The 20395-nt window shown below is 34.8% G+C and overlaps 1 protein-coding gene across 1 annotated transcript in view; it reads left to right on the top strand.

Annotated features, from left to right (window-relative positions):
* The window catches only part of CFAP47 (cilia and flagella associated protein 47), a 312383-nt gene that overhangs the window by 179213 nt on the left and 112775 nt on the right, over positions 1-20395 (top strand). The window contains exon 51 of the mRNA XM_069873329.1: positions 19486-19583. Coding sequence (XP_069729430.1) covers positions 19486-19583 — 98 coding nt within the window. The remainder of the gene's footprint in view (positions 1-19485; positions 19584-20395) is intronic.

Consider the following 20395-nt stretch of genomic DNA (forward strand, 5'->3'; position numbering starts at 1 on the left):
ATCTCAGAGCTGAGAATCCCCAGGGCTACTGTTACTGATGTGGGGCAACAAAAAATAGTGGACTTTTGATGTAGAGAAAGTTAATATACAGATCTGAGTCTGTAGAGGCCAAAACAAGTGCCAAGTAGTCCATAGCTGAATAAGGTTAGAAAAAAATCTTTGATGATAAACGTGCACGCCCAACATTTTTGTCTTGCTGTCACTTAGTGAAAATTATTCCTTTTAGTCAGACTAGAAACTACTACCTTGTTTTACACACTTTACCATTCAATATCATCTTCTGGTATGCACACATATATATTATGCAAATATGTATACTTCCCGTTTTTTTTTCTTTTTTTTTTGTCTTCTCCAAATTACATTGTAGGTATGACTGTAGAAGAATATGATAATTTCTAGAATAATTTTCGTATTTTGCTTTCATGATTTCTACCAAAATCACTCATTCTGCTCTTCCAAAAAGCTAACGGTTCTGAAATTTGTTCATGACGTTTTCTGTCCTTAATATAGTTAAGAAAAAGCACCTTTAGTGCTTGCAGTGAAAACCATTCATAGGGCAATCCTTGTGACAGATGCTTTTTATACTGCATTGTACCGGGGAAAAAAAAGAAAATAAACTAAAACCCAAACAGAAAAGTACCTGCAGCACAGATGTAGTGACAGGAGCTTGCCCCTTTCTAAAATGACATGGGTTTTTAGTTCTTTTCAAAGCATATTTCTGTCTTGTGAGAGAAGAGGTCCTTGTGTTTTTTCTCATTGGAGCCAGAAGTAAAACAAGGATAAGTCATTGCTAAGATGGAAGGTAGGATGCAGCTGGTCTTCTGTGTAAGAGTTATCTTTAGATATTCCTATATACTAAAGTGATAAACACAAAAATATATATTAGTCATTAACAGATACTTGTTTTACAGTCTGACTATATGCTGTGAACCTTCCTTTACTTGTGAAATTTTCCTTTCAAAGTAGAGGAAATTTTTCTACTTTATTATGGAGTCCATGGTAACTTTCTAAACTGAACTGCCCTTGGAAAATAGCCCCTGTGTTGAGCAATTTGCTTTGTAGCACATCGGCAACAGGGAGAGTGCTTGGGTCAGCTTCTGCTAGACCAGCTCAGGTCTCTTGTGAGGGAGGGTTGAGGGTGTGAAGTCGGCATGGTTGCTGCAATGACTAAGACTTGCACTGCAATTGCAAATCCTCCCCTCCTCCTCCAGCATCTGTCTCTCTCTCTTCAGCAGTGAGTCTCAGCACAGAGCTGGAACTTATGCAGCAGCTTTTAATGTTTCTGCCACTGCTGATGTCTCACAGTCCTGAGTACTACAGATGAAGAATGTTTGTTTGTACAGCACGGGAATTTTGCATGTGCTGTTGTCTTATTCTGGATGCCCGAAGCATTGCCTTTATCAAAAGATTATACTTCCCATTGTGTTCTTCTTATGGAATGCATTTACATTTTTATGCCATTGTCAAGTTTTTTTATTTCTTTGTACTTGAAAGGTACAACATCAAAAAGATACTTTACTTGTGAATAAGACGTGACAATAAAAGCATAGTCAAAGTGGTTAGACCAGGTATTCATTTTGGCAAAGCCTGCTTTCATTATCTTTTGAAATCTAATTTATCTTTCAACTTGACCTTCAGTGACAGTTGACATTTTCTAGTCTAAATTGTCATTGTACTGCTCATGTTATGTCTCTGACAGTTAAGTGTCTTTCTCCTTGTCTTTAAAAACAACTGCTTCCGAGTGGGTTCATTGAGGAACTGATGCCTTAGAAAGGTAATGATACCTGCACATGTGGTCCTCCCAGACTTTCCAGCTTGAAATCAATCCCAGAGCTGAACATCTGTGGTAGCACACTGAAGTATTCACGTAGGAAAGATGATGAAATAATTTCTTTGATCTAGCAACTGTTAAAATTCATTAAGATGATAACAGTACTCAGGAAGGTGGATCTTATTATTTCAATGATGAGTCTTATTATAAGATGGCAAGTCTTGTTATTTAAAATAAGATTTTGCATTTATTTATGAAAATTTTTAAAAATATCACAAAAACTGAGTATACAACAGTAAATGTTAGGACTTCTTCAATGCTAATGCAGTAATTTGATTAATAGTTATTTAATATATCAAGGTTATAATTGTTATATCTTGCAAACATTTATTTAGGGAATTACTATCTTTCTAACAGGAATATTCTAAAAAATCATCTTGAGTTATCTAACTCAAATTTTGTTTGTGTTGTTAAACTATTTTTCAGTTTAATCTGCACATGATATTCAAGCATACTGTGCTTAACCTTCAGCTGAGTTTATGTTAATTGATTCTTCCTCTTCAGATTAAAAAAACCCCAAAACCCAGCAGTAATATGCAAAGAAAATAATCCCCATGTAAACAGCATGCATACTTGAAAATGTAAAATACCAACCAGGGCTTGCTTTTTTTTTTTGGGTAGCATTTTATCATTTGCAGCTATACTTATGCTAGTGCATACAAGCTTTTGGGGATGGTTTAGCATATGTAGAACACTAAGGATTAGACTGTTTTATTCTTTTTTCCTTGGTCAAAAAGAATGTTCAGCTATTGTTAGCTTTCTCAGTAGGTGCCCTGCAGAACAGCAGTCTGCTGAGTGTTATGCATTTTATTCTGCCCTTTCAGGACCCAGAGCAGCTTGATTTCCCTAATAAACTAACATGTTATTTTGAAGTAATTCAGGTGTAGCAATGCTTTAAGGTCCACATGGAATTTCTGGGGGCATGGTATGCATGCAATTAAAAATCTGTGCAAATGAAGCATGATAACATATTTAAAATTAATAACAAAAGCATTCTGTAATTGCTCCCAGTGTAAGACTGCTGGTAAACTTTAGGTTACATCATCCTTTATGCAGCAGGTGTTTTAATAATGCTGTACTGAGAAAGCTAGATATATTGCATCTGCCCTAACCACAAATAAATTGCTCCATTTGTAACCTGTCTATCTGTATATTTTTGGATGTCATAGCATGTAGGGTTGCATTTGCATCTGAACAGATTAAATTTTCTTATCTAATTTAAAACATCTGTGATATGCATTTCACTTGTTCTGATAGTCTGTATAAACTATAGACTATATTAATGAGAAGCACATTCATTCTATCATATATAGAAGATCTCAAGAATATGTATATATATGGAATTCTGTCACTTAGTAGTCCATTTAATAAAAATATTCAGAAAAAAATTCCTGAGGAAAAATAATGGGTGTAGTTGTCATGGTTACATGGCTAAGTGTACTCTAGACTTTTGCTTTTCCCTTTCAAGTTCACCTGTGAAGTGACAGGTCTGACCTGCACCTTGCTGAATTGAAGCAGCACAGCAGAACTGCGCTTAAATTTCTTCCCCTTCTAATCTACCCATCAGCAACAGAGCTAACGTGATAGGTCCAAGTGTAAATCCTTACTGGTAGTCTGTGACAGAAGGCATTCAGAGTGATATAAAATGTAACACTTCTGAAACAAAATGGTAAGTGAGCTAGCAGCAGACCAGCAGTTTGTTTAAAGTCAATGCTCTTGCTATTAGGTTTCAGTCCTTGAGATGCTCTTTATCTAGGTCATCATTTTGCCTTTCCTACTTTGTCATGCTTACAAACAAATCTTATTTTACTCCTTAGCAAATAATCAATTATATACCCCCAGAGAGTACATAGTAGTCATGAAAAAGAACACTAGTATTTACCAGTTCATCACAGTCATACAAGCATGTGTAGGGCACAAGATAAATAGGGTAAAGAGAGGACAGCAGGAAGGTCCCCGTGAGTGTCCTCTATTCGTGCTGATTCAATTCCTATGACCTGTGACGGTATGCACTGAACCACAAAACAAGAAAAAGGCAAACTTTATAGTGTAATACTTGGCACATTTCATAAGATGTGGAGTTCAAATTAAATATGTGATTTTTAAAAATGTCTTTTATATTGTTGGGTTATTTTTCTATTTGAATAATTACTTGACTCTGCTACATGAATCTAAATATAATGACCATTCAAATTGCAGTAATATCAACAAGATATCTAAGTGAAATCTTTTGTATGTATATATATGCACAATGAAATAATTTCAGAGATGAAATTGAAAAATATGTGTGGATTTTCACAGAAAGAGTAAAAACTATGTTCCTGTATGTAAGGTAACATCTTCAAAAAATCATCCCCTGCTCTAAACGATGCGCTACAGATTCCCAGCAAAATATCTCGAAACTTTTCCTGCAAGAAAAAATGCTGTGTATTTTCTTAGAACAGCTGTTACTGAATTCTTTTGTCTAGAAAATTCCAGAGAGCCAACCCAAGGAAGATAACTGGCTTGGACAATTTTGATTTGTAAAGTTAATTTAGCAAAGATATTGGCAAATATCAGTGACTTTTAAAATCAAAACAAGTAGGCTAAATTAATAACCTTTTATTTTCCCCCTCATTAACTCTTGTCCTAAATCTCGTTTACTGCTGGTATTGTAAAAACTCAAAGTTCTGTGTCTCTCTAATTTGTGAGCCCTGCCTTTTGTACATAAGAAGGGATAAAAATGAAGACAACACTGTGAAGTGTCAAATTAAATTTACAATATGAAGTCTGCTAATTGTTAATTTAATATACTTTAATGAAATCATAGAAGTATAAATATGCAAAAAAATTTGAATGCTGTTATAACATTAGCAGAAAAGATTGGAATAGTGCTCTTATCTCCAGTTATTACTTGTTTTGTGCATTAAAAAATTATGAACATGTAATATTGCAATATTTGTACTTGCTACCTGCCACTGATTGTGAGTTGAAACCACACAATGGTTTGTATAGAATGCTTTCCTCAGCAGATGTGTTAAATTTTATAGTTGGGTAGTTTGTGTATATGTATTAGAGATTGTGCAGCAACAAGCTGTCAATAGGTAAACAATGTCAGATACTAGAACGCATCTGGCTATCGGTCACTTTGATTTTCTGTGAGCCGAAGAAATACTTCAGAAGATACTTTGTGGTGGTGTTATCTGTCTGATAAATATCACACTTGAGTTCACATCCAAAATTTGAGCTGATTTGCAATGAACTGGCACATCCTTTTCCTTTACCTTGAAATATCTGTCAGACTTCATGTTACTGTTTCCTGAGTATTAGTCTGACTGTCTATCGTAACCTTATGTATTCACAAACATTCTTTCCCTTAACAGATATAGTGGGTTTCTTTCAGATGAGATCTTGAGAAATACTTTGAGTCCTGAGTACGTGCTTGTTTTTCCATACTGAAATCTTCGTTTTCCCTTTCCTGTTTTACACAAAGTTATTGTGTTCCACTGAACTTTTGACCTATATTTTTCCTCAAAGACTAGATAAGTCTCATTCTCATGTTTCTATTTCAACTGGTTTGCTCAGTTTCCTGCCAATAAATTTATGGAAAGATCACGTAGCATTTATTACTAAGGTCTTGTATGTCACAGTGGGGTGATTTCTAAGTTCTGTGTTGTAGATCTTAAGATCTTAAGGATCTTTCAAATGATCCTCATTTCTCTATAGGTAGGTGGAAAGGTGAACAGTCAAAAACGTCAACAAGGACTTTTCAGGTCAAAATTCCTTTGTTTTGAATTCATGTTCATTTGACAGAATAAATGTTTGCATTTATACTGGAAGTTGGAAATGATCCTTGGGACGAGCATTAATTTTACAATATGGTAATTTTTTTGTTTGCTTTACTACTAAATGTTTACTTCTTTTTTAAGGAAGATATACTCCTTTCTTTCTAAATAAGATGTTGGCTACAGAGTCCCTGAAATAGAATAAACATAAACATTGTTATTGCTGTTTGAAAGTGATACGATGCTGCATTCAGATAAGTGTTACTAACTGTACAGTATGGCAATTAGTATTATGTTGTTTGCAATGTAAAATACATATTTTAAAACATCATACTTTTTGCTCAGCCTTCACAGAGTAGTCACATTCTAATTGCAGTAAACTGTGCTTTTTATATAGCAGGTGTTTTACAGATAAGCTAAATAAAAAGTATCTAGCATAATTTTTTTTATGTCACTAATGTGGGTATATGCAGTACTAAATGATGTGCAGAACACAGAGCCTAGCAAGATCTGACTTTTACTTTTAAAAAAAATGTGCATAATGTGTATGAAACATGGGAAACGTGTTATGTAAATTGTTGGTCTAGTCCTTTTCATTTGGCAATGCATCATGGTCCCTTATGTCCATGTTATTCCAGATTCAGATTTCATGCATGTTTAAAAATATAGCCCATAATAATGAGAAACTTCATTCAGCCCAGTAAGAACAATAACAGTAATGTCTGGAGTTTAACAGGGTTTACAAAGGCTTTTGTTCTTTTAACAATTCGAATGAACTATACAAACATGATTAAAGTTCCTTGTAATATATTAAAGTAAACTTGTGTTATTTGGGAAGAGTGCTGCTTATTTCATAGTGTATGTAATACGTATATATGTACATGTGTACATATACGTGTACATAGTGTACATGATACATATATGTATAAATTGTATTGTTGAATGTTAGGAAGAATTAGAAATTATTTTCAATAAATCTCTAGATTTGTCAGTTATCTACACTTTATTTATCCACCAGTGTATAGAGAATTTGATAAGAACAACCTGATAAAATTCTTTTTCATATAAGTAATTTTGTATTTTGTGGATGTATAAAGAAAAAAACCCATAGTTTTCCTAAAATGACTAAGGAAGTTTTGCTAAAATGGCATTAAGGCTCAGCACAAACAAGTTAAAGAGGTCAGAAAATTATACTTGTTAATAATATCTTCTTCAGGGAACACATAATTTTTATCCCACAATAATGTTGCCTATTTTTGTGTGTGGTGTTGCTTTATATTGCCTTTTTGCCTTGCCTTAGGAGAATGACTACTCTGTGGTAGAACTTGGAATGAAAAGTGACCCAAATTCCAGCTCTTTTTAAAGTAGAATGTTTTATACTGAAAAAGAATATAGATGGACATTTGTCAGATTTAATACCTTTGCATTTGCCTAGCTGTGTTTCTATGAAACATTAGAGTAAGTCTGTATTAGGGTTGATAAAGTGCTTTTGGTTAATTTATTATTTTTACTGTAATGCTTTTATTGTAGAAAAATTATTTTTTATTGGTAAATACAGAATAAAAAAATATTAAGTGAATGCTGGTCAGGAATCACTCTGTAGGATACGAGTATAATTTTTGTAATTGTTGCTTATCTTCACTTAGGAAACAGGCATTCTTAGTCTTGAGACTTAGCATGGTTTTTGAAGGGAAACTGCATAGGCATAGCCTGCTAGAGTATAGTGAGAATTTTTAAAGTGAACACTGTCAGGAAGTAATCTGTCTTTTCGATGAATTCTCATATAAGTCCATGTAATAAAATCAAAGTTAACTCCTAGTTAATTGTTCAGTTAGAAATTCACTTTTATTTCAGCAAATTTATTTCCTTGTAGCTCAGAGGGGTAAAATCTTTGAATATAATTAAGTTTTGTATTAAAAATTAGGATATGCGGTGATCAGCATTTCTTGGGTCTTTTAGATATTTTTAAAAGCTGCTGAATTCCAAGCTGAGAGATACAGACCTCAAATGAAAGATTTGAGCTGCTCTATGGAGTGTAACTTTTAAATACTTGGCATGTGCAGCAATCCATAAAAGTAGTTACTTGCTTCTATAATGTAACGTTTTTGTAAAACTGGACTAAATTTGTCTTCAGTAAGTTTATTTGAGTTTTGTATTTAAGTTTTATTGTGTTGACAATAATAGAATATGACCGAGTTTCATAATAAAAAAAAATTTAATAATAATAAAGAACACCCAGAGAGCAGAGCAGTTGCAGGATTATTAAATAAATTGTAGCAGGCCTTAGCTACTAAGACTTAAAACCAAAAGGTTTGCTAAGCGTTTACAATAAATGCCATATTTGTGGCGAGGCTTCTCAGATGTAAGAATAAGTGCTGCTTTTCTGCTGCCTTATTTTTTGGCTGCCAGTTTGTTCTTCTTCCTGTTGCAAGATATTATGTTTCACTAATTAATTATATTTCATTCAATAACTTGTGTTTGACTGAATAAAAGTTTGAAAAGCATTGATTATACATTGGTAAGTTGTTTCAGTACCATGACAGATTTTACTGTTTCTAAAATCATGCTAATTTCATATATGATTTTTTTCTGGCTGCAGTTTGGTGTTGAGTATTATATGTAAAAGAGCTCTTGGTATATCAAGCTTGTATAACAATATCACTATTTTTTTTTAAAGGGACACCCCCAAGCCCCCGCCCTCCCTCCCTCCATCCCTCCTCCAACTATGACCAAACAGGTTTTCACTCTTTGGAGCAATATAGTTATTATATGTATAAATATCTGTATATTATATATTTTGTATTCATCCTAACTTGGAATATGAAGACATTTGAGTATTGTTTTAAGGAACTTCATGGCTGGACATCTTCTGAATACAGCTTATTCTGCTGTGCCAAGGGTATATCAAGTGTAACAGTGTATACGTGACTCCTGAACTGGCTTTTACTTTTTTAGACTTGTTAAAAAGTTTGTCACACGGCGTACTCAAGCTGTTCACCTGGCAAGTGATTTCCTTTACATAAGTCACAGTTTATACCCACTTAAAATGTGCAGTGCTATGCTAAAGCTGGGCAGTGAATACCACTTCTGCCAAGATGCAGAAAAAAACCAACCCAAATTAGTTTCATTTACTCTCTCATTTTTTTGGAACTTCTTCAAGCAGTTAGTATTGGTGGCTTTTCTACTACATTGACACAAGGCTTCTTTCCCATTTATGTTCTTTCCCATATTTCCCATTCTTTGTGTCATGGTTTATTTTTTTAATGCGTCCTTAAATATTACTGATGGTTATCCTAACTATCCTGAGAGCCTGCAGGGAAATTTAAGGACCTTTTTTCTATGGTCACCTTTAGAAGCTTTATATGCCAGCATAATAAGAATGAGCAGTGATTTTTGTTCATTATCTGAGACATTATAGTTCAATACCCTGAGACAAAGTTACAATGGATGACCTTTGACTTTCTCCAATTTTTATTTGAATAGGTAGAAAAAGGTTAAAGAAAAGAAAAAAAGTTGTCCTTAGAAATAAAACCAGCTATGGGAGATGGAGAAAAATCAATGGACTTTTGGAAAAGACTCTTAAAAATTTAAGTAATTTTAGAAGTTGTATGAAGTAAGTGGGAGCAGGGAAAGTTAGCATATAACTTGTTTGTGTTCATTGGGTTAAGAAACTGACTGGCAGGAGCATGATCATGGTTGCGTCTGCTCGGGACTGCAATCCTAGCTCTATGTTTGTTAACACAGACCCAAGAATTCTATTTTCATGCAAGCTGAAGATTATGACTGTGAATGAGTGTATGTTGAGGCATTTGTTGGAACATGACAGTGTGTCAGTTAGATGTAATCTGGTAGAAATAAATTGTTTCCTTGTTGATTCTGATTGCCATTCCTCTAGAATATTCTTTAAAGCTAGTGATCTTTTACTAGTGAAGACTGCATGACTGGGTAATTTGTCCAAGTACTTCTCTACTCTTGCCACTGTAAAGTTTTCTTGATACTTTCCATAGGTACTAAAGTTCACCATTTGTTACTCTTTAGGTCATGAACAGAGAGATCATTTTTGGTAGCAATTTGTTGTGCATGTGAAAATTGCAATCATTGTCTTTACTTAAAAATCTTTTTGAAGAGGAAGAAGAATTTTATTTAGCAATAGTTTTTTCAAATACTATTTTTTCCAGGTTTTCATAATTTTTTTCATCATTGCACAACAATTAGCTACTTTGTGGGGGGTTTTTGACTTTTCTCAAGTATCTTGAATTGTTCTTATCTCTCTTCCTCTTTGGAATTATGTATTCTGCTCTTAGACTAGATTATCCTCTGTATCTCCACTTAGCCTCAGTTGCTTTCTTTGCCAGGACTTTGAACTAAGGTAATTACATTAATCAAATAACGTTTTTAAAGCAAATATAATTTATCTTCACTTTAGAAGTTAAACAGTATTTTAAAAGTGTATTAGTATTCTAAGCAACAAAATCACTTCACTATATAATCTCCAATTATATCTAAATTTGTTCTAATCAGTGAGAAGTTCCAGTTCCTCTTGCTTGCTATTCTGCTATTCAAACTTCTAAACTGTTATGTAGTAGCTGAAAAAGTACCATCTTTCCATAAATTACCGCAAAGATTCTACTTGTGGTGATGGTCTGATTTTGAGTAAACCAATTGAGATATTAATAGTGTAGACTATGAATAGTAGATCCAGACAGTGAAACACAAAATAATAGTTTAAGGGCAGAGTTTTGTGGCAGCCACATGACACAAATGTGTCTGAGGAGCAGACCACTCCCAAACATACAGAAGTTCTACTTGCAACCTATCAGTGCTCCCTAAAGGTGTTCTGTTTATTTTGAATAGCTCATTCATGACAGATTCCTTATGTATTAGATTGTTTTGTCTCCTAAGTGTCAGTTTCATCCCACCTCTTCGGCAAGTATTCAGTAGCTTATGATGTGAGCCTGGAATTCTTTTCAGTATGTGGTTATGCAGTCTTATTAATGAAGGCAGAGTCAAGAAATGTACTTGACACTATGTACCTGCTTTGGTAAGATTTGTGACAGTCCTCCAAATTTATTCCTTCAAAATTTATTTCTCCAACTATTAATATGCTACAATATTCACACACACTGCCCCCAACCCAAACAGAAATCCAGTGAATTTTCAGCTTTTGCATTGCTAAAATGTGCTGAATTTCCCTTCAGCATTTGGAATTTTCTTAAGCTTTCCACACTTTGTATCCACATATGAAGTCCAGCACGTTAAAAAACACTGAGGCTGTGCCTGTTACCTCTTTTTATTCAACGAATTAAGAAAATCAACTACAATCACCTTCAAAACGGTTCCCTTCTGAGTGGGCACACTGCTGCATGTGATGCTGCCAATGTTCAAAGCGATACTACAGATAGTTTTCTGAAAGGCTGTTGGGGATCTTTGTTCTTTTTTTCTTTCACATCTACTGACAAAAAATGGGTTCCTTTGAGCTCCAACTTCATTGTTTGGGATCTCTTCACCCTAAGCTCCAGCCAGTAAATCAGAGTTTCTGTTATGGATTTCTTCTGTTTCAAAAGAAACTTGATGTTAACTCGCTGTTCACTCATGCACACTGACATTTTCCAACCAAGGGAACATTTGTATTTAAACACGTATCCACTTGTACTGAGTGAAGTGATCAAGCTGAATCTTGTCTATCTGTGACAGGTTAGAACGTGTTCTATAACTATCTCTTTGTCTCTCCCCTCCCACTCTTGGTTCCAGAGCTATAGGGTTAGTCTTGGGTTTTTTTGTGTTGGACCTCGTATGATTGGAGTTTACTCCCCACATCACATTTTTCTCAGAAAAAGCATATAATCTGCAAACCAGATCAAACCCTGAGTTCTTCCACAGTGTGTATCAGACAATAGGTCTTCGTGTCACTGATAGACAGTTGGTAGCAAGCTAGATTAAATTTCATGAAAGGTACATGCCAGGAAAAAGTACAGGATACAATCAAATGAAGACTGGAAAAAAGCCCCTGTAGAACAGGAATAACCATATTTGCCATATTTACAGTTTATCACCTAACTGCAAGGGAGAAGGGAAACTTGTGGTATCATATTGAAGTATTGAGAGTTTAGGAGGGCCATCAAAAACATCCTCAGTTAAAGGGATATTTTCTGTTTTCCAAATCCCATATAGAGCAGGTTTGCTGGATAATTTTTTTTTTAAGCTGCTACCTGGGAGATGGAGATGAGAAAGTATTTTTATATAGCAAAGGTGTCTAACTGAGAAATGGTGTTATAACATCATACTATGGTGATATTAATAGTATGGAAAACTAGGCTTCAAAAATGGAAGATGTCAACAGCATCAGTCATCCATTTTGTTTGAAATAAGGTCTCTGTGATGTTAAAATTCCCTCTTCTCTTTACTGTTTTGGAAGGAGTTTGGGGAAAAAGAATGCCATTCATGAGCTAGTGATTGATATCTGGGTTTCCACCATAAGGTTGTGATCTTCATGAGGGAAAAAATAAAGGTTCAGAGATTCTGACTTCAAAGAGATCAGACACTTTTTCAGAACTTTGTTTCCTGGTAATCACAGCTAATTCCAAGGATCAAAATATGGATTTGATTTTACATTTTAGAAAATTGTTCTCATTTCTGTTTCCAAGACAGACAAAAGGCTTTTGAGATACAGTCATAACCTAGTTTAGGACAAGTCCTAAGGAAAAGAAACCCTATTCTAGTTTTTAGATTTCTCTCTTGTAGAATGCTCTTCACCAATCTGGCCTATATGTTTTGTATTAACTTGAAAAAAATGAATTAATTCAATAGTAATTATATTTTTAACCATGAAGCCATCATGATTTCTTTTTAAATTGAAGCATTTTGAAGTGCTCCACTTTCATACATCATTTCCCATTTAGGTGGACAAACTAATACAATCTTCCAACCTCAATGTCACTTTAGTGTTTTCCCTCTCTATGACTTCAGTTTGATAAAAAATGTAAAGCGCTCTCTAAATTTATGCAAGTTGCTCTAAGCAAATTATAGCATATCCTTTAAGAACAAGATTAATGTCTGAGGAATATTAAAATACTTTTTCAAACAGTGTTGTAAGGAATACATTAAATGAATATTCATTGAAATGTTAGGATTACTAAGATAGGTTCCCGTGCATAAAATTGTAGCTGAGAGCAATGTTTATCTTGCCATGTAATGCAAAAGCATTTTTAAAAGCTATACATATTGATTAAATTTATTGTAAAGCATAAACCTTAGGTGAGAAAAGTCATGAGCTCAAGCCTAAAGGTGATAACTCTAAATGAATACCTTGGAAGAAGAAAATGTAGAAGCATTGCCTTTCCAAGGAAAAGCTGTTCCTGACAGAGTAAAAATGAAAATTATTGTCTGTGTTTTTTGCATCAATTTGAACTTGTAGCATACCAGAATGGCAACATTTTCTTAACATATTAGTATTTTAGAGCTTTCTCCAAAAATTAGGTGCAAATTTTCTACATTTGAAAATGGAATGTGGAGAGAGATCATAGAATATTTTAGACTGGGAGGGACCTTAAAGATTATCCATTTCCAACCCCCCTGCCATGGGCATGGACACCTCCCACTAGATCAGGCTGCCCAAGGCCCCATCCAACCTGGCCTTGAACACCTCCAGGGATGGGGCAGCCACAGCTTCCCTGGCAACCTGTGCCTGTGCCTCACCACTCTCAAAGTGAAGAAATTCTTCCTTATGTCTAGTCTAAACCTGCCCCTCTCCAATTTGTAGCCATTCCTGCTCATCCTATCTCTACATGCCTTTGTAAAAAGTCCCTCCTCAGCTTTCTTGTAGCCCCCTTCAGGTACTGGAAGGTCGCTGTAAGATGTCCTTGGATCCTTCTCTTCTTGAGGCTTAACAACCCCAACTCTCTCAGCCTGTCCTCATATGGGAGGTGCTCCAGCCCTCTGATCATCTCTATAGCTCTCTTCTGGTCCCGCTCCAACAGTTCCACATCCTTCTTACACAGAGGATTCCAGAACTGGACACAATAGTCCAATTTCCCCATTGTGTCTGTATCTGTTTCCCACCACGAACACCTTAGAAGTCTACAGTTTTCAGGAGACCAAGCCAAATCTTCCTTTATCATCAGTGATATGTAATTCAGCTGAATGATAGGCAGCTGTGTCCCAATCAGGAAAGAAGAATCTTTTCTATTTTTAAGCGAATATATAACCACTGATGCTTGACAGCACATTTAACGGCTGGTGTAGCAGGCACAGGATGAAAAGTAATTTTAAGGAAAGGACAAGTAAAGGGGACAGAAAGAACAAAAATTTCAGTTTGTGGCTGATATGGTAGTAATATATTCTCATCCAAGTGCACAGAGAAAAGCATCTTGTGTGTATAAGGGAGGGGATTTTGCAACTGATAGCTCTTCAGGATATGATATGAAGTACATCATTGAAAGTAAAACTTACAACACTGATTAGCTGAGCAGAAATTTATAGCACTTTAAAAATTGCACAATAAATTTAAGAGATTATACACAGGAGGAACAACTTATTTGCATCACTACAGAGAAGTAGGACAAGACACCAGACTGACTGTATTACAAAAGGATGTTCAACTCTCTGGAAGAAAACCTGATGATTTTGGTATACCATATAAGATTGAATGACATTTAGAGGGCACTTGTGAAATTTTTAAACTGAAAACTTTATTGAAAGCTTAAGTTTAATTTTCATGTAAATTATAATTTATTAGTTCTGTGTCTTCACTACAAAACTTTCGATTCACAAATATTGTTGTTGTATATAAATATTAGTTGAAGAAATCGACTTGTTATTAAGGAATGGATACAGAAATACATATGGGTTTTGTTTTGTTTTGTTTTTTTCCCTCCTGGAGCAGTTCAGTGTAGCTATATGTAATAGAAAGTATGTAATTCCAGAAGTACTGTAATTCCAGAAGTACTATAATTCCAGTGCTTCCATATACAGAAAAAAAGTTTGCAAAATAATCAGGGAAAGTTCTAGAAACCTAAAATAAGTAAGCTCTTTCATAGTGATGTGGATTGAATTTGCAGTAGTTAATGTGTAGAAAGTGCTGGTTAGTCCTAACCATTAATGACAGATACTTCACTCTGACTAGCAAGGGTGAAAGCCTTCTGACCGAGGGAGAGACTAAAAGAGCAGACAGTAGAGATTAAATATTTAAGTAGATGCATTCTTATGTGCAGAATTGTGCTCATTCCTTTTTAGTGGTGATTTCCTTCTGAAGTACTGACTAAACCTTGTTTTGTTTCTTTTATGAGACCTGACAAGATCACGACCTGAAGGTTGCATAAAGCAGGCTAAGGATTTTTATTCGTCATCGAAGCCCCAGAGTGAGATGATAAAGCAAGATAGGCCTAAAGTCAAACTGGGCTTGTCTCATCACACATCAAAGTATGGGCTTGGGGTCTAAGAAGAAACTTCAAATGCTTTGAAAATGTAAATGCAAGTTTAGAAAAGGGGGTATATAAGTAGGTAAGCGTGAGTTTATACTTGTGTTCGTGATAGCATTTTCTGGGGTAGAGAGAAAAATATGAGTGCCTACTTTTTATCAGCCTGGGTTTTTTAAATGTTTGCAGAAGACAGAAACAGACAGATGCAATCTTGTTCTGTGAGTTGGAAATGAGTCATCTCTATTTCAGCATAAGTATATTGAGATTATCTCCATTGTCTGTGATGTTTCAGCCTTGTTTTCTCAGCATTCACTGTCACTAAAGTAAAATTCTTTAAAAAAACCGCACAAAAACCTAACAAAAACTAGCAAAAGAAATCCTCAACTCCCCAACCTTCTGGCCTATATATTAGCAAATGAACTTCTAATACCAGATCTGGTTTTAGTCATGCAAGTTTTTCTTCAGGTTTGGAATAGAAATGCCAAGATACAACTAAAGGAAAGGTCAAGAGGAGTTGTTGTGAATTTGATCTGCTTATATTCTTTTTTTTTTTCAGGGAGCCAAGGCTTCAGCAGTTTTTTGTGACTTTGGAAGGGCAAGAACTAAGTTATGTCTTGTGGGTTGCTTTGGCAAGAGAAAAAATTCACCGTAAAATTAGACCATAATTACTTGAGAATGAGAATACTTGGAATATTTGCTTTGGGCTAGCCTATTCAAATACACTATATGGAGGCAGGACTCATTTGGTATCAGGTTTATGATGAGTGGGGGCAAACCCCTAGGCTTTAAGTTTTTAATAATGCAAGTGGACAGCAAAGCAACAATTTAGCTATGTTTTCACTGAGTAAAAGTTGACAGAACATCCAACTTCAAGGCCTAATACTTAACAATACTTGTAGGAATGTTTGTTTGATCAAGGGTTCAGCTGCAAAAATAAATGGAGGATGCTCCTTCAGCAGAGAATTGCCAAGTCCTTTGTGCGTGTTAAGAAGTGTTTTTATTAAAGTATTTGACAATTTCTAGGGAAATGCCTGTTGAAGGTGTTATGCGAATAATATTATGATCTAAAATATCTAAGTAAATATAATATAATTTAAAAATACATACAATAAATTCGCTCCCAAACATAGTATCTGTTTTTTCCAGTAAAGTAATCTGTGGGCTGTGTTATTTATTTAGGGTTTCCAGATACAGATTTTTGGATAATCATGGTACTATGTGAACCAGAGCTCCCTTATTGACACAGCTGCTGACTTTGTCAAAGAATTCAAATAGTTTTGTGTCTTGTGATTTCTCTCCCTTATTGTGATTTTTAATAATTTTCTTTGGTATATATAGACAAACCCATATCTGCAATTTTTCAGCATATGTCAGAGACCTGTCTAAAATTTAGCAGCACATTCTTTGCCTTTTCATTTCTTTGTATCTCAAGTTGACTTAGGCAGTGGGGCACACACCAGTTTGCACCACAACACTTTTGTACGTGAGTTTCTTTTGATTTGTAGGGCAGAAATTCTCTTACCCAGGTAATCTGCTGCTTTCCTCTTCATCAGTCTGCTTCAAAGCCTTTCCTGCTGAAACCTTAATTTGGGAGAATCTTGCTGATGATTCCCCTCAAAACAAGCTCCAGGGTGGGTACAGGAAGCCCCTGAACTCCACTGTAGCAAATACTTCTGCAAAAAATTATTTTAGATTTTCTGCTGCAGCCATATCTTTGGCATTTCTTTTCCATCCTGATCATCCATCAGCCTTTCCAAGTTTGGAAGGCTATGTGCTTCAGATATATTTGAAAAGATTTTACTACCGCTTTTTTAAGTCTGTAGCAAGTTGCACTCACTCAAGGTTTGTTTTGGGTTTGGTGTTTGTTTGTTTGTTTGTTTTTTGTATGTTTGGTTTGGGAGCAGGTAAGCATCCATGTTAATTTTCTGTTTAAATAACAGTTTGTGCTCTTTTCTATTTTCCTTGTTTTTACGGAACAGTAATCTATGAATGCATTGCTTTAATTTAATAAATCCTTTGTCCTGCCTTTTAGTTACATGTCCTAGGTATATGGAACTTTACAGTTGACAGTTTCCATTTTTGTTTCTTATCTGAATTTTATCGTCTTCTGTTATACATTTTCTTACAGTTTGACTGCATTTATGATGGATGTGATGTCCCAAGCTATCGGCACCCTTTTATTTTCTTTTGGACTTTAACTGAGAACTTTTATTTCAGTTTCCAGGTGATGTGTTCTGTTTCAGTGTAAGGGGTCCTTGTTTCTTGCAGAAATCACCTCTCTTCTGTATACTATTTTTTCTTTTTTTTTTAATTGATTAAACTCAGAGTCACGTACATGCCAGAATTTTTTAATGGACGTTCAGAAGATGTCTTTACCTCTACTATATTAATTTATATAAATCTTAAGACACTGTGGCTATTCAAGAGACTGGAAGTTGGTAAAATTCTATTGGTATTAAAAAACAATAAACTGTATGCGTATCAAATTAGCCTGAGCAAAAGGATGGGTAAGTTAATACAGAATGTATTCAGTGAAGATTTAAAGGAAGCAATATAATTAAAGGCAGTTAAACACAGTTTTATTGGAAATAGGGCTTAGAAATAAAGTCGTATATGCAGAATGAGGAACTGTAACAAGGAAACTTTAAGAACAGCTGGGGTCACAGCAGAAAACAAAAACAGGAGGAACTCCCAAGGCTAATACTGTGGTAAAAGAGAACTCCTAATGCAGCTGTCTAGCGTATAATTCAAGGAAGTGCGCGTAGGCATATTGAGGTTATTTTCATTTCATGCAATAGACTGACAAACAGGAATACAACAAGCAGTTCTTATGCATGTATTTTTAAAAGGTACTGAACAATAGTTTATACTTGCAAAAAAAATTACCATATGAAATGTTTGCGTTGTGGAGATCAAGTCTTATCATGAAAGACTTCAGGCTCAATCTCTTTTGCCTATCTCAACAAGATCAAAGAGCTTATTTTATTAACATTCATGACTATGTTCTAGCTACAGGAAAAAGCTGGATACTTAATGCTAGATCTCTCAAATCTATCAGAGAAAATAATTACAAGATATTTTGGACAGTCATTGAAGCAAATCTAATGGAAATCAGTAATTAGACTCATATTTAAATGTCTTCTGATGCCAGCAATTAGCCACCACAACAAACTCCTAGTGATTTTCTTCAAATCAAGACTCAAAGTCTGTCTGGAAGTTATGCTTTAGCGAAACACAGATTGCTTGACTGAAGTTGCACAACAATCCTATGTAACTGAGTAGAATTTAAGTTCTGTGATATAACAAAGTTCATATTACATAAACTGATTTTAATTTAATTTTGCTTGATATAATGTAAAATTATAAAAATATTATCAGTCTGATATGGACTGTCTCCAGTTCAAAGATCTGCTTGCCTATGCTTCCCGTGGTTACTGGTGGTAAACATTTCACCATTTCTGGCCTTAATTCTAACATTCATACAAATTCCCGTTATCTATGTGTTTCATAATCATCAGTAGAATTTAAAATCTGTCCTTATGATTTCATGAGCATATACATGTGTGATAGATCATCTTCTGTGTCTTCATAAATGATCTGCTGTGTTCAAAGGGAGTCTGTTGCATTTTAGTTTTTCTACATATTATTGGAATTTCCATCTCTCCTTTTGGAATAGGTAGTACAAAAGACTGAAGGGAATCAAATCTTCTGGATTCCTTACCAGTTTATCATGTAAATAAATGTGGGTTTGTAAGAGTTTATTTAATGTTTTTTTTCTAGCCAAACTTCTACCAGACATTGATAAAAGAGCTTGGGATAAGATACATAATGAATCCAATCTAATAGGATAATAATGATGCATGAGTGTTTTGATGTGTGTATATATGATCTTAGAGCATTCTCAGACTCTAATGCAAGCTTCTTTGTTATCACAATAATTCTGGACATTCTGTCTCAAAACTTGAGAAAAATGCATTGCAATATAAATCAATTCATGCTGAAACATGCATTTGAAGATGAATTACAATTAACTGAAAATACTGATCTGCTTAGCGAATAACTTGGAATTGTGAATCTATGGTAGATGAGCTTTTAATAAAAAATTAATTTAGAAGAATTTTTAGAATTGACTTAGTTGAAGAAAACCAGATATTAATCAATGATAGTTAAAATTTTGAAACAATGTGATAGGAACAACTTTGAAACAAGTCCAGGAAACTGATTTGCCAAAGTGCTATTTCTATACAATTGGTGTATATATTGATTTTGTTAGTATTTTGAATCCAGACAAGAAGTGATTACATAATGCAGTTGGTTGACAGCAATTAAATCAGTTCATGATTTTTTTTTGTCTCAGTAAGAACGATGGCTCACATTTCTGCTAAAAGTCCAAATTTCTTGTTTGGTTTGAATTCTGCTAGGATTGATCACTTCATTAGATGATTTGTAAAACTTTTAATTCTTTTTAACATAGGAAGAAGTTCTTCAAATTGCAAAGTCTGGTTTTCCCTAGAGATTAACAGCATACCTGCAGCACCAGAAAGAAAGATAGATGTGAAATGCAGAGCTCTGGTAAGACTACTCTAAATGGTTAATTTTGTTCTACTACATTAGAAGAAAAACATGATTTTTATTGTTGGTCTGGCTGCTATCACAAACGATTAATCAATTTTATTAAGTGACTGCATACAAACGCTTTTTGAATAATAAAACTCAATACTTATTAAGACCTCATTTAAACTCAGTGATATGAACCAAAATGAATGCTTGAAAAAAAATTCCTTTGTCCTATTTCAATAATTACATTTTTTTCCTGCTGACATATGCTTCTAATTTTTTTGTCAGATAAAGCTGAACTCTTTAAAAACTCCAAGCAGTTTGTGTACAGTCCACAGCAGAATAAGACTCTTTTGATACCCTCCTTCCTTTTGCATGCCAAATGTTTATTGTCGTTTAGATTTCATTAATCATTGGAATAATGGAATGGTTTGAGCTGGAAGGGACACCATAAAATCACCTAGGTCCAATCTCCCTGCTATGGTCAGGAACACCTTCCACTTGATCAGGTTGCAGTCCATCTGCTCAAGAGGTGTGGGAGGTCGTGCCTTCCTGTCCTGATTTCTTACACCTGGGCATCAAGAACTCTTGTGGTCTACCAAAAGCATCCTTAAAGGTCTGGCAGCTCTGTTCTGCTCCCTTCTCCAAGGGTAGTTTTCTGAGGGGTCCAGTTGTCAAACACCTTGAAGACCTGGAATTTTGCTTTCCTAAATTTCAGTGTCCTGAGTTTACCCTTCGCCTGACTCAGGACTGTGAACTCCACGAGTGCATGATCACTGCAGCCCAGGCTTCCTCCAATCTTGATATCACTGATTAGCTCGCTTGTG

Source organism: Phaenicophaeus curvirostris, chromosome 1, assembly GCF_032191515.1.
Source record: "Phaenicophaeus curvirostris isolate KB17595 chromosome 1, BPBGC_Pcur_1.0, whole genome shotgun sequence".
Lineage (NCBI taxonomy): Eukaryota > Metazoa > Chordata > Aves > Cuculiformes > Cuculidae > Phaenicophaeus > Phaenicophaeus curvirostris.